General features: G+C 44.1%; 1 protein-coding gene across 1 annotated transcript; it reads left to right on the top strand.

Annotated features, from left to right (window-relative positions):
- Positions 1-2,532: 2,532 nt before the first annotated feature.
- On the top strand, positions 2,533-16,865 carry LOC135391617 (2',3'-cyclic-nucleotide 3'-phosphodiesterase-like). The gene is made up of 6 exons (XM_064621936.1): positions 2,533-3,013; positions 3,548-3,704; positions 7,498-7,666; positions 10,687-10,796; positions 11,357-11,889; positions 14,596-16,865. The coding sequence occupies exons 1-6, from the start codon at positions 2,712-2,714 to the stop codon at positions 14,675-14,677; spliced, it is 1,353 nt and encodes a 450-aa protein (XP_064478006.1). The 5' UTR covers positions 2,533-2,711; the 3' UTR covers positions 14,678-16,865.
- Positions 16,866-19,058: the final 2,193 nt, after the last annotated feature.

Here is a 19,058-nt window from a genome sequence, read left to right as displayed (position 1 = left end):
GAAAAGAATGGACCTAGTGTTGTCATCAATATATGTGCGAACACTCGAGCGCTTTTTTGCATGCATTGCTAGCATGGTACACGGTGTTCTCTGCGGAAGCAAGTGCCACATTCATTTCTTTGAATTACCTTCGCGCACAAGTTCGGTATTACGTCATAATAAGACCACGATTATCACATTTTTTCATGTATTGGTATTGTTTTGTGCCTTTGTTTGATTTGTGACAAAGAATCCTACGTAACGGTGGTGTGGCGCGACTTGAATAACGCCTTTGTGTCTGAGCTGTATCGTCAGCTTGTTACGATAGTAATAATTTGTAGCGTGTCGTGCTATTTGTAGCAGTTTTAAGGCAAAAGTGGTCTCTCAATACAGGTTTCGTCATGAGGGCTGCCCAGTGAATAATCTGTGCAGTGTGATACGGCTGGGTGTACAGGTAAGTATCACGTTCCTCATCCACTGGTTTCTACTTTACAGGAAGGAACAACCTCAGTGCACGCACTGTGGTTAGCCTCTCTCTGTTTTGCATATTTTCTTACATGTTCACATCAGAAACACACCTTACACTTTAGGCTCCTGAGAGATTATAATTCTTTTTAGAAGAGTTCCCCATATTCTTTTTAGAATAGTTTTTAATCTTTTTAATTATTAAAAGATACAGGGATTGTAAACCATGTTTTAAACTGATGTTTTAACATTTGTCCAATGCATTTATTAAACAACATATTCATTTTTAACTGGTTGCACCCAAACCAATGTTCTGATGTATTATTTCCTTTGTTGTCGATGCACCATAAAAATTGGAATAATCATCATCAATGCAGGTTACTTCACAGCTGCCTCGACATACTCAAGAAATGGGTGCAGAACCTGCGTAATGAACTGTTGTAGATCTAAGCAGCTTCTACAGTACACTCTCAGAAATTAAAACTTGTCAGGGAACTGTGATAATTGTTTCAGTTAATAGGCATGCACATATACGCTATAAGAAGACAATTATTTATTGAGAATGCACTTCTCTGGCTACTCATGTTGTTTACATCTACTGTTGATCACATTCATTTATCACATATTATATTCTTATATATTATTATTACATTATCACATATTCGATCACATTAAATTTAAAATTTAGCATATATGAGAAAATATCAGTGGGGAAGTTGCTATTCATTGCTCATTCCAACCTGAAATTGAGTGCTACAAATTTAGAGAGCGTACCTGACCATTGTCATTCCTAAAATATATATTGCCATTGTAGCAAGGTCACAAAACAATAAATGTAGCCTTTTGCGACCTCCCTGCACGTTCATTGTATCCTGAAACGCATAAGTGCAAGAAATAAATCTTGAACTTGAATAAACTTGATGTTGTATAAACTTGACATAAAATGTTGAATAATATAATGAATGATATAAAATATTGAATAAACTTGAACTTGTATATTCTCTTTACTCATCATCAGTGATCTTCATTACAAAAGCATATCGTGTTAGACTTTTTTGTTTGCATTTCACGGACTGGGTACACGAGGGCCAAAATGACAAAATCACAACTGTTTCAACCTCCAAATAGTCCTGTTGCAATTTGAAGACCATACGTGGAGCTGCATTGTTTGGAACATGCTCCACATAACAAGCATGACAAAGTCAGGACTGGATAGCAGGACCCCGTCCCCAAGCAGCTTTTCTCACGCTGCAGTTGTATTCAACAAAAGCATGTGAGTGCTGGAGAAGGACATTCAGTTTGGCACAACCACGCCTGCAAATAATCAGAACAAATAAAGGAAGAAGCAAACAAACATAGAAGGGCTGTACTTCAAAAAGAGATAAGTCCTGTGTCTCAAGGAGGTGTTACCACTTTCTAAGTAACTTAAATGGTTAAGCTTACATCACTACCTGATTAACTGTCCTAACGAGCGTGATCTAATTGCGTGAAGTATTTAGGGCTGCTTCGGTGTGTCCATATTCGCGAGGCAAAGCACCGCTGTCGTTTACTAAAAGACTGTTTCTGCGGCGATGCTTGATATAAATCATACTAAACCCATACACGACTGGCTGTGATTCTACAGTACGATCTCTTTCTGCCATGCGAGTATATATCATCCCGGACCGTTCTTTATGGAACAATTTTTGTCCAGAACGCAGCACGGGATATTACATACATGGTTGTTGTTAACCTCACATCGTTTCTTATTGAAATATTAGCTGGGAAACGTACTGTAGTACAATCCCCAGCGCTGCACTGCCGTGACGGTCTAGTTTCGGAATGCAAAACATAACGTAATTAAGAATCGAACGACAGGACACCTGTGAAACACTGTTAGGATACATCAGTATACTGGCACCTTACAAAATTGTGTGATGACAAACAACGATCAACGCCTGCAGCGCAATAAATACTCACAAACTCCGTTGCCTCCCATTGTTTTTTATGGGCGCACACTGCGTTTTAGGGCCTCCCAACATGGCGGCCCGAATGCACGCCTCTCCCCCACGAGCCCCTCTCCCATGCGCGATCCAGCCTTTATACATAGATCATCAGTATCAGTGGTCACGGGTGACGCATGACAGGATCCGCGGCGACCTAATCCGAAACTTTACAGTGGTAGAGGTGGTAGGTGGTAGATAACCTGGCAGCGCGCTGGACTGAAGTGAGAAGGAATTTCGATTCCACGACGTGCTTTCGTGGTCTGAACATTACTGAAGAAAAGAATGGAGTCTAACCAATTTGACGAGAAAACAGATCCCACGGACGACATTGACGATCCGGGTGCCGTATTCAACTTCCCATTTACGATTGACAGTGAGAGTGTGCGGTTCCTGAACACACACGGACGTATCTTTTTCATCATACGTGGCTTACCGGGTACCAGAAAGAAGGTTCTTGGTAATTTTCTCGAGGAACTCTATAACGGAAGCAAAATGTATTGGGCGGACAAAGTATTTCTCGGACCAGTGGCCGGACCAAGAAGTAAGAAAGCAGTGGGAGAGTCGCATGTAATCTGCTATGGCAAGTGAGTAAAAGGATATTGCCGATACTTTTCAATGACAAAGCACCATTGCGGGAATCATCCCTTTTGGACAGTGTCGTACAGCTCCCGTCAACCTTAATAATAATTAACACTCGAAAAAATTCAGTCTCATTTCCGAGCGCAGTATCAGCCACCCTGGGGGCACTCGGGGAATATGAAGTGAACAAAATCCTTGCGTTAAACTAACAGAATAATTTTGTTCAATTAAGATTTCCTTATGGCCCGCGAGGAATGCTGTAATCGCGCTCGGAAACGAGACCATATTCACCATATTTTTTTCCAGTGTTATTATTGAGGTTGACGAGAGCTGTACATCTAACGAAATTGCAGGAGATGAAAAATGCTTGCTTCTGAAATGTGTTGCCGGGTTCCAAACATGATTTCAAAATATTTCACAGTTTCTGAGTCCTACCAGCGCAGAAAACACGATATTGAGGCGTGTACTATATAAGTTAAATGCCTTCCTCCATTGTGACTGTCACATAGTCTTTCAATGTGACATATGTTTCTCCACAGAATTGAAAAGTATATGCAAGACAATGTTCCTGTCATCATAAACCGCAACAGCAACGTGCGTGGCTTCGAAGTGACCCGTTATATTCGTCTTGCACTTCTCTACGGGTACACCATCATTCTGGCAGAGACCAACAGGAAGGTGTCAACCAGCCCAGAGGTGAATGCACTTTACGCGCTCTGGCGAAATTTATATCTGAACCACTGATAGTGAGAAACAGCTACACATCCTGACGCCATTGGTGATGGCACAGGAATAAAGCCAGGACCCCATAACACACACGACAAGCGAAAAATTGGGCAGCACTCCCGGACTCAAGTTAGAAAAAAGCTGTGTCGCGGCTACAATATCTTGCATGTCATTGATATTTGTCGCATGTCGCCAGAGGGACTGTCCTTGCGTTTGTTGCAGAGCTGTATATATAGAGAGTTTGGCCATCTTTTGACCTTTTGCCGCTTCACGGGCAGAGCCTGTTTTGACGTCAGAGTCGTCGTTACACCGCCCAAAAAGCCCGAATCCAAGCGAAATCCGCTTATCAGCCAGCAGGTACGCGCCATCTTGATGCAGTTCGCCGGTTGGTCGACTTGTACTTTTGTCACGCTCAATGTAATCTACCAGGGTCGCCGGCTTATCACCCACAAGCGCCTGTGAAATGGGGGCTTTGTTACCAAACTGAAAGGATTCAAGGACAAAGGGGTCTCCAAGGACGTAGGTACGCGCGCACGTGTCTTCCCCCTTGCATTGTGACCAACGCTTTGCATCAACATGGCGTCGGCGACAGGTTGACGACTGGACAACAATAGAGTGCGGAGAGGGAGGTCGTTCAGCCGTGACGTCGCGTGACGCGGTTCAAGTTAGGCTTCTCCTAATGGCCAAACTCTCTCTATAAACGGCTCTGGTTTGCTGACCAAGTGTGAGGGAGGCCCCGCCCCCTGGATGCGGTCTAGTAGGAGGACGCGGAGGGCAGGCACTTCCCAAGCCTCTGCTCTCACCTAAGAGATGGCGCAGCGTTACAGTTGTTTCGTGTGTCGCAAGGCTTCTGCCATGGCGCACCAATCCAACCAACTGCTGAATGAGGCTTAGACAGGAATGTAGGTACCGTTATTTTGCCTGCTGCAAGGCTTCTGCCATGGCACACCAGTCTAATCCGTCAACATGGGAACGAGGCCCAGCGGGAGTTGTGCGTACGGAGGTTAATGGATGGCGAAGCCGTTGGTTAGATTGGTGCGCCATGGCAGAAGCCTAGCGGCAGGCAAAACAACAGTAACGCTGCGCCATCTCTTAGGCGAGAGCAGAGGCTTGGGAAGTGCCTGCCCTCCGCCTCCTCCTATTGGCCCGCATCCAGGAGGCGGGGCCTCCCTCACTCTTGGTCAACAAACGCAAGGAGTTTGCCCAAATCTGCTAGATTTGTTGGTATGTAACTGGAGTGAATGATAAAGGATAGATATGTGGGGGCAGCAGCGTAGTGCAGGTGGCCAGTCATCTCTATTGCAATGAAATTTCGTGCCTGTAGGTGGAAAGTGGCTGTCTGAATCTGTGATTATTGTGTGTGACCAAACCTGTGTGGTAATGGATACGACTACAGTATCACCACAGACACGTGTGTCATGTGTTTATTTTCCACTTTTGTTTATTTCAATTGAAAATTTTTTTACTGGATAGTATGCCACGAAATCAATTAAAGTGTACACATTTTTCTCTCGCAAATGTAGTTTTGTCCCTAGCTGCTACCACTTTGCAAATGGACCGGGTAGCTGCACCTGCGACAGCGGGTACACTGACGGAATGTCTAGCGTGTCGCGTGTCATGGGATTCCACCTTAAGACGGAGAAACCGAAAAGGATGGGAACTATTTTGAGAATTGCTGAAGCGTGATAAGTAGGGCCCGGATTTTTATGCGTTTGACTATAAGTGCCTAGAAACGCCTAAATACGACATTTTCAGGGTTGCATGCCTTTCTATCGACTTTTTATCGAGTTGAATTGTTGGCATTTTCAGCATTCGTACATGCTATAAGAGCCTTTTTTAAGAGGTATAAGTGCGAGTGCACATACGAGTTCGTGCTTAGTGCTGCATTGCGTTTCTGCGTTTTTGCGCCTTTTGTTCCTTTTTTGCGTGCATTTGATCCAAAGATTTGGCTTCTCTGGGCCCCTCAAGATATTTGAGGGTGGGTATTACTCAATATAGAGTGGTTCCTGACTGCCGCAGTATCCGTGTACCAGACGTCAAGGCTAGTATGTTACCGTAGCCTTTAAACGAGCATGTTTTCCTTGATGGAGCGTTCTCAACATCAAGAAAGCCAAAGAGTGTACCAGATTAACATTCCTATTTTTACATTTTGTTGCCTATTTTGGTATTTTTTGGGCCTAAATGCCTGCCTATTTCCGTCCCTTTTAGTGCCTGAATTTCCAGGCCCTAGTGATAAGCAACTATTGTCCTGATAGGCCCTCACGCCTCACGAACCTAAAACTAGGGCATTCAGCGACTTCATGGGAGAACAGGCCAATGGCTGCAACCTCAGTTATAAATAATTGGCTGCACATTTTTGTGAAATATCTTGCATCATGATCTTAAAGGGGACACTGAAGTGCAAAAATTTTTCCTAGCCAAATAATAGATGCATTGACAACAGTGCAAAAGTCACAGGATTCATCCGTTGCATTATTTGTGATGTAAATGCAGAGCTCCCTCTTTTCTTACGAGGCGCGACAATCCTGAGCGGCCTCCCATTGGTCTCCGCAAATGGGAAAGGGTAAATTGCGTCTTTCTTTGTGCTGAAATTACACACGACACAATGAATGCATGCTGTTCCTTTTGTATTCCTGTCAAGGTAACGTAGTCTTTCATTCCGCGAGGAGATAAGCGTCACATGGAACACTGGCGTGGCAGCTTTTTATTTCCATTTGGTCAACAGCGGTCACATTAAAGAACAGCATATACTTATCTGCATCTTGTAGAATTACATGGATGAAACACATGAAAAATACATTGCTAACATATCAATGTTTCCAGGGTTTGTCATATTACAGTAAAACCCGCGGATAGCGATATCGCGTATAACGATAACCCTCATAAAACGATGGTTCATGATTTTACCGTCAAAATATACATTGGTTCTATGGGGAAACGACCCGCGTATAGCGATGGAGACCGTGGTTCCGAGTACTCGTATAACGATGTTGGACGCTGTCCCGTGCGCGTAACCACGCGGCGATTTTCACCGCGATAAGATACAGTAGAGTCTCGATGCTACGAATCTCACGGGGTAGCGGAAAAAATTCGTATAATCTGAAATTCACGTCAAAAGAATTAAACCAAAATAAAAATTGAGGCAAGAAAATAGACAGCGACTGTTCATTTTCCAATACTGTCAGTGAAAGAGGTAGGTGGTAACGCTTTTATGTCTCCGTATTTGGCCAATGCTGCTCAGATTCGCGAGATGATTCAAAAGGCCTAGCACGTGCTTTCCACCCGCGAGTCGCGCGACAGTGTTCTAAAGCGAGCTTCTCCTAGAGCACACAGGCGTTAGGTGAAGCCGACTTGCGGAATGGTGACGTGTAGTGTTGCCAGAAGTTGTCCTGCTATGTTGTCTGGTTCCTCCCACGAGTTCTGATCGCTGTTTTCCCAAGCCGCGATGTCGCGATGTCACACAGCTTCGCGTTTATTTTTTTTTTTTTAGCATCTGTTTCTTTTTCTTTTGCTACACGCGGGGTGGCGCGCGACTTTTCGGGGACGCGCTATTTAGGTCAGCCCTCGTTTAACGATGTACCCCGTATAACGATGGAATTCGCGATTACCGTCAATATCGTTATACGCGGGTTTCACTGTATATGTCAGTTTCTTGCCACTGGTCAGCTATCATTACACGTATTCTTTTTTTTTTACATGCGAAAGTGTTGTACATGGGACATGTCACATGCAAGATTTAACATGTACAAGTTTTTTTCTGCAGCTGCTGAGACTATCAAACACAAAGCGACTAGGGAAAGGCTACCTGAATGACAGGGTAAAGCAGTGGGACGAAATCTACCCACTATACACGGGATGGTTTTTGAGACCGTTGGATGGGCTTCATCTACAGATGCGCTACGCTGAGATCTCAAGTGTTGCTGCCGAGAAAGGTAGGTGGTCGCAAGAAATATGGGGCATCGTCTACAGGTATTTTGCTACGCCACCATCCTTTAACCTATGCGCATTCAAAAAAAGCTCACATTTTTTATGTCTCACTCATTGAAACTCTGAAGTTAGCCATCTATTAGTTAAGTGGACTATGCCATGAGAAAAAAGTTTGAAAAGAAAAGTAGATAAAAGGCTTCAGGAGTATCAAGCAGTTCAGCTCTGCTGTACAGCCAGCTATCTACAGCCAGACAAAGCTGAGTAAAATAGTAAAATATGCTTTTATGGTAAATGTCTTCATACATGTCAGTTTCGATAGTGTATTTCGGTTTTGTGCTTAGCTTTGTTAAACAGGCTCTGTCACTGTCAAACCTCTTAGTCAGTTGCGGAAGAAAACAGAACCACACTAGGTTTCCACACTTCACATTGTGATATGCTGGATAAATGTAAGAGAAGGTTATTTGCATGTGAACCTATGTTTAAAGTACTACAGCAAAGGTGCAGAGATTTGGGAAATCGGGAACACATTCTTCTCCATTGCCCACACTACCAACATTCCATGGACAACACTTATGACAAATTCGGGTGATGTATTTTAATCTGTGAATGAGTGTCTTGTTCAAGTTCCACGCAAGATCCAGTCGTTATCACTGTCACTACCATATAGGCACTGCGCACTAGGAGCACTTCTGGCTTGAGCCTTCATAGCGGAAGTGGAAACAGTGCTGTAGATAGATTGCCCAACTGAGGGCTCTTTAATGTGCGCCGAAATCTCTACACACCACATTTAGCATCGCTCGCAGAAGACGACGTGTCTGAGCAACTTGTACCCTTCCACCAAGTTCCCACCATCCTCGGCCAGGTTCGAACCCGCAATCTTGGGATCAGCAGGTGGACACGCTACTGACTGAGCCACCGAAGGCGGCCTGCAGACATCTCCGCCAATTATGTGGGCGCGGGAGAAGACATGCTTCTACGAACCAAAAGCGGTGGCCGAGGCTCTTGCTCTTCTGATGTCTGAGCTCGATGCTGCAGTTTGTTCCAAGGGTTTGTGTGTCCCACAAACTATGACACGTAGAAATATATACACGCAGGGTGTTCTGATTTTTTTGTCTCAGATTTTTGATAAAAAAGTTATGAGAGCAGCATAGACGTCGTCGTTGTAGGTGAGCTATGCGGTCACGTGGGCATACTCCTGAGGAGAGAGAGATGTCTTCATGGGGTACTTTCCAATCAAGTAGCATGTAACCAGTGGCAGATCTGGGGGAGCTAGGGGGGTGGCGCATTGCCTGAAAAACATTTGTTTCCCGCTCTCTCTTCTCCCCAGTTAAGAGCTTCGACAAAGGCCCCTCCCCCAAATTAGGCTCTGAATCTGCCCCTGCATGTGACCTACTATGTAGTAAAACAACTTTAAATGATGATGACTGGGGAGTTTTATCACCAGGGACAATACACTACAATGTACTTTTTTCTGCTGCTGCTGGGGCTACCCTGCTGCTGAGGCAAGGCAAACTTATAATCACCGTTTACTTAATATGTATGCAAATTGGTGAAGTACAGATTTACCCACCCATTTTAATCGAAATGCCATTTGAACTAAATTGTGTGCTATCTAAAATAATCCAGGTGCCATCTGAATTAATCCATTTGTTTTTAAGCACTGTACTATAACAAGGTATTCACATGAAGGACATTGCCGCAGAATATACTTGTGGAAGGAAAAGTAAAATGCTGCTGACAAGGACTGAAGTTCTGTGTCTTATGTTGAGCATTTGCACAGCGCTGTGATATCGGGAGTTTATAGGTTATAGCGGAAGTATATAGTAGACGACACCATCGGTCATGTCACCTGTTGCAGAATATCTTATGACTGAGCTGCAGGATGTTCCACACGGTTAGCAGAGCACGAAAAGGCATGATGCACATAGCAGACAACACCCTTGGTCCTGTTGTCTGCTACGGAGTATCCTGTGACTGAGCTGCTGTGACCAAGCGGTTAGAAGAGCATAGAAAGACATGACACACATTCAGCAGCTGAGCCACAAGATATTCCATAGGAGACAACAGGACCAATGGTGTTGTGTGCTATGTGCACCATGTCTTCTCACGCTCTTCTAACCATGCGGAATACCCTGCATCTCAGGTTGTGTTCGTTAATTAAATTCACGCGACCTGCAAGTCGGTCATGACATATATGAGAGCCGTCGTATGTCATTGACTGCAGTGACCTGCATAGAAAGAAGAGTCGCTGTGAGTTGAATCTCGAGCACCTCTAGTGTATCCTCAAATTTAAATGGGAGCCACAGGGATGACGTCACGAGAGCTGTGCGGCGATATCACCAAGAAGACTCTCTTTATCAACTCTCGAGTTGCTCAAGTCCAATAGAGAAACACAACCTCAGTCATATGATATTCCGTAACAGGCAGCAGGTCGTCTGCTATGTGCGTCATGGCTTTTCACCCTCTCCTAGCCGCGGGGAATATCCTGCAGCTCAGTCACAAGGTATTCTGTAACAGATGACATGACCGATGGTGTCATCTGCTATAGTTCCACTCCAACTCCCGACATCTCGCTTCTGTGTGAACGCACAACATAAGACCCAGTAGAACTTCATTCCCGTCAGCAGCTTTTTACTTTTCCTTCCACTAGAATGTTCCGGGGGGATGTCCCTCGTGTGTACGGTTGTAGTGCTTACAAGCATTGGACCATGGATTAATTCAGATGGCACTCTGATTAAATTGAATACCACAGCTGGATTATTTCAGATGGCACCTGGATTAAATCAGATGGCATGCAAATTAATTCAAATTTCATTTGGATTAAAATAGGCAGGAAAACCTGTAGACTAAACCGAGGGAAACATTGTGGCACATGTTTCATATACACAGTTCTGGAGGCAACTGTAACTTTAAGGAGTGAGATATTTTGAGGCCTCAATTCAGCTGATCTGCAGGCATGATCCACTTAACCTGTACTTTGCTCGCTTGCTTTTTTTTTTTTAAACATATGGAACTTGTGACACAGGGTGGAACATTCCAAAAATTTCTCATGCCGAGGCCCTCATCTTCTGTCTCGGACGGCTGTGCTCATTTGGAAAGGAACCTGAAGACCAGCTCTACTGTGACAGCGACAAGGTTCGTTCGTGGAGCACACTAGATTTTCTTTAACATATGCGGATGTTTCTTTGCCATCTGGCATGAGAAAACACAGTGTTCCTATCTTTTACGATGTTTCTTCTCCACTGAGCTTTTTCTAGTCTTTGTCTTATATAGGACCAAGGTTGTCACCACCAGATGCCTTTGCTCTTATTTGATATTATAGAAATTGGCCTGCAGTATTGCTTAAATTAATAAAATAAACACCGCATATTTAGTCTGTGCAGAAGTAGATTCTTGAAGGACGATCTGTTCATTGAGTTGCAGCCTGCTTTTTGCTTTTTGTTTTAGATAATACTGACTTACTCAAATTTGCATGGTGTACTAGCACAATGTGACATGGACAGAAGGAGAAACGGGGCAAGGTGCTTGTCTTTTTTTCGTTCTCTAGATTCTTTCTCCTTCTGTCCTTGTCATGTTGTGCTAGTATACCATGCAAGATCAATACTAACATGCCCAGTTTTTCACCCGTATGTTACTTACTTGAGTTTCACAAACATTTTAACTTCTGTCCAAAGCATTCTTCTCTTTTTTTGTAGGTCAAAGACAGCTACGGCGCAAAGCATACATTGACCGTATTCGGATATGCAGTAGTAGACAACATTGTTCTTGCTGCGGTTAGTCTAAACGAAGACCAGCTATCAATGATTGCCAACCCAGACGACAAAGAGGAGTGCTCGGTCAAGACTGCTACTGGTATACAGGTGGATGACTGGGAAGCAACAAAATGTTCTGTTAATCTCGAAGACGTTGTTAGTGCAACTACGGACCGAGAGGAACCATCAAAATTGGAAAAATTGGACCAAGTCCCAAGCGCAGACACGGTCAGCTTTATTGTTCTGGGCCGCACAGAGAAGCATCAAGGGCGTGATTTCATTTATGACAAGGAGCTTTGCAACTCGTTGAAGAGGTTTTCGAGGGAGAGGATGAGCGAAGGAGTTCCGCGTGGGGAACAGCTGTCTCTCGACCAAATAGACATCTACAAAGTGGAAGACGAGTTTCTGATTGTGGACAGCAGGACCGTTCAAGTGGACACTGTGTTCACCGGGTTCTACCAGAGCTACAGCGTCTCGTAAGTACAGTTCTGTTGCTCATGTAGTAGCTCGATGTGCAATATTCGTCCAAAAATTCTGCTCCCCAAACCAGGAGGCCAGAACCATAGACCATCGCTGTTAGGATATAAACACACCGCCTCGTAATCTTACACACGACCTTTGCTATCACCAACTAGCGGATACCCCTAGCCCCTCGGCCATGCCACTTGTCACTGAATGTGTGACAACGCGTCTCACATGATATCATCCATGTCATCTGGCAACACGAAGGACGCGGCGAGCCCCGGAGTTGCAGCGTGGACCAGTCTTTCCCAAACTGTGGGTCTAGACCCCCAGGGGGATCGCAAATTGGCTAAGAAACTGTAAAGAAGAGATATCTATAGACCACGCTCTGCCCACTATTCTGCACCCCCCCAAAACTTGTGGTAGCGGACCACACGGTCTACAAAGCAAGCTCACTTTAGTGCAGTGGCTCTAGGTCGTGCATGTGAAGTGGACCCATTCTGGGCTGGGAGGGGTGATGGGGGACCCCTTGAAGGTCACGCAGAAGAGAGCAACAGGTACGAGCACAAACTATGCTGTTACTGCTTCAAAAGTAAGATAATTTAGTATTAACTACATATTTATTGCACAAGTAGCAATGAAGGAATGATTAGCCATTGCATTATTTTTGTTACCAGCGCACTGAAGCGTGGGGCAATGTTGCTCATACAAAGTGTGGTACTTGTATCTGTATTCGACAGATGCACACGCAGGCGTAGTAAGCTCATTGGCAAGTGAGGACCTGGCGGAGCCCAGGAGGGGCCTCTACGGACACCTTAGGATCCGCGGATCCCACTTGAGAACCACTGCTTTAATGAATAGGAACAGTCATCCCTTCTGCCACGTGTTTATTTTGCCGTCTGTGATGGGTTTCTAGCCTGTCTTACTATCTGTGACAATATCAGCTGTCGAATCAAATTTCAGCATCAGCCTCTGTGCGTTACTATTTATGCGCTTAAATAGAAAAACTTGCGGTATTGTGAGATCGGGGGAGTGGGGGGTGGGGTGTTGCGACGCAATATCTTGTGGTTCTGATTGATCGCAAAGCAACATGGATTGAGAATAACTGGCGTAGGCGATGTGCTGAGGAGCATCCGCGCATGCACACAGTTTGCAGATCTGCCAGATATGCTGCTGCGGGAGATGCAGACGCGGTGACTGAAAATGTGGAACGTAAGCGGCGTGGGGTTAGTCCATCAAGAAGCTGTTGAGGGTTCTCTTACTTGTGTCTTCTGTTTGTACGCTTTTTGTATCGTAATGCTAAGAAGCGGCCCACGACAAAGCGTGCCACCATTATAATTGGCCAGATGTTCACACATGCGCACCGAAGAGTACAATGACTTCAACAACAGGTGAACGCGTTTGCAGGCAATACCCATGTTCCCTCACGAGGTCCATTCCAGCCTGTAGTTGGGCTTGCTATTGCGCTGCACGGATGTCATGTATGGTGGCAGCTCAGGGACCGTCCGTCTGCCGCAATGTTGTCACATTTTGTATGCGTTTGGCAGTGCGCCAAAGAGTACATTGATTCCTTCTGGTAACTCAGTTCAAACTTTGATGAACGTAGAAAAGCTACCTTTGATAGCAGTTGCGTTGCTTGCATCCTTCTGGTTATCGCAGTGGCGAGCCCGAAAGGTATTTCAGGAGGGGTGCTATGGGGACTTTACATGGGGGACTGCATAACATACGAAAAGCCTGAGTTTGGGCAGTCGTCTAATTGTGCCCGGACTCAGGCTTTTCACATTATGGAGTTTGTCTACCAGCTGGTCTGCATCTGTGCCACACTCTCAGTACATGGGGGAGAAGGATTTCCCCCTCGGTTCCCACTCCCAAATGGTGCCCATAGTTGCATAAAAAAGGCTAAAAAAAAACTTGAAAAATGCTTTTCTAACTGCATTTGATGTAGTCCAGTTTTTGTTTTGTGTGTACTTTTTATGCAACAATGGCCCATGTTGTTTTTGCAAGTTTGGTGTCGATATGATGTCGAAATGTTTTGGTGCTGTGAATATGTAGCAGCTGCCGTGCCCCTTTAAACAATGTCAAACCGGCCTTTAAAAATATCATACTGTCATATACAGGCTGTTGAATATGGTGAGCATGTTTTTTTGTCTGTTACAAATTTTTAATAAAAGCCTATGAGAGCAGCGAAGATGCCGTCTTTGTAGGTGTGGTTTATACGGCCATGCAGACATTCTGCTGAAGGGAGCGCATAGCTACGACATCACCAATTTCCTGAAGTTCATTAATTTATTTTAATTGGGGGCTTTTGGGGAAATAGCCATTGCCGAATTTTGCTATGCAAATAACCAAAACCGGACGTAGTGCATCTCAACTGCAGGTGAGATCTGTACTGCTCTCATGAGTTTCTTACAAAAAGCTGTAAGGGATAACGATAAATGCCCCGTTTATTGATATTCACAATATGAGTATAGGTATCTTTTGGACATTATTAAAACACTGATAATATCGATGGCAATATACATATTGTTCCATCCCTATTAAAGATACTAGCTCACATGGAAAGGGGAGGGTCCAAGGTGTTGGCACACTGCGACCTTGTCAACTAAGTCTGTCTCATTTGTGTATCACTTACTCAGGTTAAAATACTCGTATACATCTGTCGAGTGTTACATATTGTGCAGTATCCTGTGAAGTTCAGTGACTGCAATTCTCTTTTTCAGGACCCTTCCTTGCAGACACTTCAACTCAAAAAAGGGATGCCAGTATGGATCCATCTGCAGATTTAGTCACAAGCCCCTTTAACGTCAATGGCAAGCACTGCGTGTAAATAATAGAACTATATGCATATATTATATGCGTGCGTGTTGAATCAATCCTTCGAGCTTTGCATCTTCTGGTTAAACCCGGTAAAACCCGTAAATTCACCCTTCAGTAAATTCACCCAGCAGTTCGACCTAAAATCGACCGGGCCGTGTACCGTCTTTGTCTTTGATCTTCCGGCAACAAAAAATATCTTTGTTACTTGATGCCAAACAATGAAAAAATAACCCGTTTGCAGTGTCCAAACTGCAGCCATTTTCGATAAGGAGGGGGAGAAAAACATACACTAGCCTACAGGCACGATGCCAGTCATGGCTCTGAAGGCTTATACCCAACCACAACTGTATATGCTCGCCGATGTCGGCACATTTTTTGTTTGTTGCCTAGCACGTGGGTAAGAAGTAGACCCATGACGAAAACCCGAGACTGGGAAAAAGACGAAAAACAGACGTTGTGTCGTCTGTTTTTCGTCTTCTTCCCAGTCTCTGGTTTTTCGTCATGGATCTTAGCCACCAGCTCACTTGCTTTTTAACCATTTTATCTGTAAGAAGTAGACGACTTCATGTTGCTGTGTGTCACATAGTTACTTTCTAAAAAAATTGCAAAGTTGCTAGCAAACGGTAAAATGTCCTCTTTTTGACACTTTCCTCAGTATGAACCAGTCGTCGCAGAAGTGTAAAGAGAACTTAGTCTTTTAAAGCTCCTTCTTTTTGCATAAATTTCACGCAATGTGTATGCAGTGTCGCAATAGCCTTTGTCCTGATTCAGTAGATGGTACTGCAAAATTTGTCCCATTTCGACGTTTCTAGCAAAAAAAAGCGCCATTAAAGATGTCGTTTCTTTTTCTTTTTTTTTTTACGTGTTAGAGATCATTCTTCCTTCATCTACGGATACAGCAAAAATTAGTATTCATTCTCACTGTGGGTGTGGTGGCTAATTTTTTAAGTGGGGTGGCGAACATGCGCATGCGTCGTCGAGCCCTCTCACCGATGCTTCCCCTGCGTAAACTCAAGATCCACGTGAATTAGGAATTACAGGGACCACAAAGAGATTTCAAAACCCTCTGCAAGCATATGTATGCATTCCTAGCTGCTAATCCGTTCACATGTGGAGTATGAACTCGACATTGATTAGAACTGCGGAGATACAGTCAAACTCCTTTACAGCGAACACCTTTTTAACGAAAATACCTTTACTGCAAATTTTCTTTGCTGTCTCCTGAGTTTCGTTGTTAAGGAGTTTAACTGTATTAACTAAAAACCGTGGCAAAAAAATGCGACTACTTCGATGCCTCCACTGCCAGCATGAAGAAGAAACTGGGTGTGATGTCAAAAGTAGATTACTTTCGCCACTGTTGGGCTAGCTTGGTGTAACCTGAAGGTGAGCAGAGGATGTAAGTGACGTCAGACTGCTTACAGGGGGTATGTCTAGCGACCATTTGACACATTTATTTTGCACGTGAACTGCGCCCGCTTTGAATGCAGTATGACTCAGCGAAAATGTTCTGCATGATCTTGGTACAAAAATGGTACACATTGCAAACCCTCATACTGGCCTGCTGAATAGTATTTTTGTACGCTTTTAACCGCGAGTTCATTAGATGTTGAACTTGGTTACTCCCACACATAGCAAGAATGAAGCATCATAGTCGCGACTGGCGTCAAGCCGGAACACTAGTGAATTTTTTTCTCCTCCACTCTCTTGAAAACGGCTGCAGTTTGGCATCGGAAACATCGCTTTTTTATCATTTGGCCTCAGCCGACTTTTTTTTTACGGAAGATTGAGGATGTCGAGGTACACGGCTTGGTCGGATTTTGGTGGAATTCCCCTACAATAACTGGTAAAGGCTAAGCGCCCTGCATACAGCGCGCCCGCTTGGCGTCTAATGTGAATTTGAAATGTGAAAAGAAGTCCTCTTTGTTCACCCTGTCTTGCCCAATCTTATAGCTCCTGAAGTAAAACGAGATTCCGCCCCCTCTCCCCCCTTTCCCAATTAGCTTCAACAGACTTGAAAAACAACGGTCTACCAATGCTCTGTCACAGAGCAGCAACCTTGGATTGTAGGAAATCTACGAATTTGGCATGAAGACAAACCCAATGAGGTCTTTCACTGTGCTACAAGAACATGACTTTGTAGTTTTCCATTATGACATTAAATGAGACATTTGCAGATTTGTATGGGGCCATCTCCAACGTAATATACTACATACTGGCTGAGCCCACATTACACGAGATACAAACGACTTGTTTTCTTGCTCCAGTCTCACTTGTACGTTGTTCAATATGTCATGAATGACAACTTTGAAGTTGTCTACGGCTTTGACTTGAACCCTGTTGAGCTGCTTTTTGTATCCCACATTCTTTTTCTACGCCGATGACTGCACACACGGAACTTGGTAAAATGGAACAAATAAATATTACACACATAAGAACCAAAACGGTAAAAGGTGCATAAAGATCATGTTACAGAAATAAAATTCTCAGTTTATAAGGTCTGGCAAGTTGGTCGGAGTCTGTGTTAAAACATTAGCACGCAAATGATGACTGATAAACACGTACATGCACTGTGTGTTTGTCCATCTTCGTTAGTGTGTTTGCCTTTAAAACGTGGTGTTTAAACATCGTTTTCAGTGTTTTTCGGGTTTTACCCTAAGTGATGAAGTTGCTAACCGGGGGGGTGGGTGGGGGGGGCAGCAAACCATATATATCCAGAAAACGTCTACAGGATATCCTATTTCGGCCGTTGGGATATCCCACGCACTTTGCCATAGAGCCCATTTACATCCCCGAGACGTTCTGTGGACTGGCACTTCTTTGTCATTTGTAGATCCTGCGAATATCCCGGGAACGTCTTTTTAGGATGTATGGACTTACGTGGAACATCAACGAAGCAGGTTCAAACATGCACTTGCTTTTAGTTGGTACATATCTGACATGACAACACCACTCTGATATGTATCTAAATATATATGTATTTGCATACGTATTAAGTACAAGGTTAATTTGTACGTGTCTGTGTAGAAATAAATGCCTCGAACATCAACAACAGGTCAAAAATTCAGGGAATGTAGTAAGCCCCGCCAGCGTTTGACCAAACTCTGACGTACGGTCCACCAAGGCTGACCATGGTACCACACGTGCTTCCACCTTAAAAAGAGCAGGCTCCCTTTTTGGCCTTTGTCCTGTCCTTGTCCCTTTTTGGCCTTGTTTGGAATTTGAAGGGAGCATTCACAACGGTTTATGCTGACAAAATACCCAGAGCTTATACTGAAATAAAGGCCGTTTGGACAAGTTTGTTACACATTTGGGCCGTGATGCACCTGTAACGATGAGGAGATACTTCTTTGCAATTAATCCGTGAATCTGCAGAGACATGGTATAACCAATATCGTTTCTCACATTCCTTCATGTACGATACTGCGTTTTTAATTCAAGCTATTGTCTATAATAGGATTAGCTGCTGAGGGGAGCTATAAAAGTGATCAAATTCCACTGTTGCTTGACGATCGTTACGAATATAGATAAATACTTTCACGGCTAGCAGCACGCGAATGATAGAAATATATAGCGATTTTGCTTGTTCCCCCCCATCCAGTTAACGTTTACAGAAGTTTTTGCTTGCTCTCAGCAGAACAAATATGTGACTATCGGAACGAGATGTCACAAACTTCACGTTGATTCGCATGTCTTCAGTCAACGTCCTGGCGACGTTCCTGTGATGTTCAACCAGTGCCCAAAATCGCGTGTACTGGATCTTTCATGGGTATTCAAGGGATCTCCAGGCTTTCCCTCCATTCAAATGTCCAAAGCACGATATCCTGCAGACATACCTAGGGCATGTGTGATTTACCCGATAAAATAGAAACGCGAATGTCGTTCTGGGACATCCCACACATATTGTTTGATGTCCAGATATTCAGGACGTTCACGACCTTGTATGGATGTCCTATGGATATTAGTGGTTTACTGGGTTTTAATCCTGGACAGCATTGTGATTAGCGGGAGTGTTCGTGAGTTATAAGGCGTCAAAGTTGGTGGCCTTGCCCACCGCAAGTAAAAATTTGGGCAATCGTGCCAGCACAGGCAACCGACAGATTTCCACCTAGAAACGAATCTTGGTAGAATGATGCAACTATACCTTTAGTATTTGAATCCTGGAGTAAACACAGCAAGTAAAAATTTGGGCAGTCGCCATAGCACAGGGAACTGACAGTTTTCTGCCGAGGCACGAATACTCTGGTAGAACGTTTCAAGTGCAACTATACCTCTGGTATTTAAACCCTGGAGAGCATTTTGCAAGAGGGAACGTTCATGAGTGAAGAGGCACCAAAGTTGTTGGCCTTGAAGAGGGCAAGTAAAAATT

The sequence above is a fragment of the Ornithodoros turicata genome, chromosome 4 (genome assembly GCF_037126465.1).
Source record: "Ornithodoros turicata isolate Travis chromosome 4, ASM3712646v1, whole genome shotgun sequence".
Taxonomy (NCBI): domain Eukaryota; kingdom Metazoa; phylum Arthropoda; class Arachnida; order Ixodida; family Argasidae; genus Ornithodoros; species Ornithodoros turicata.
This window is presented reverse-complemented; position numbering and strand designations above follow the sequence as displayed.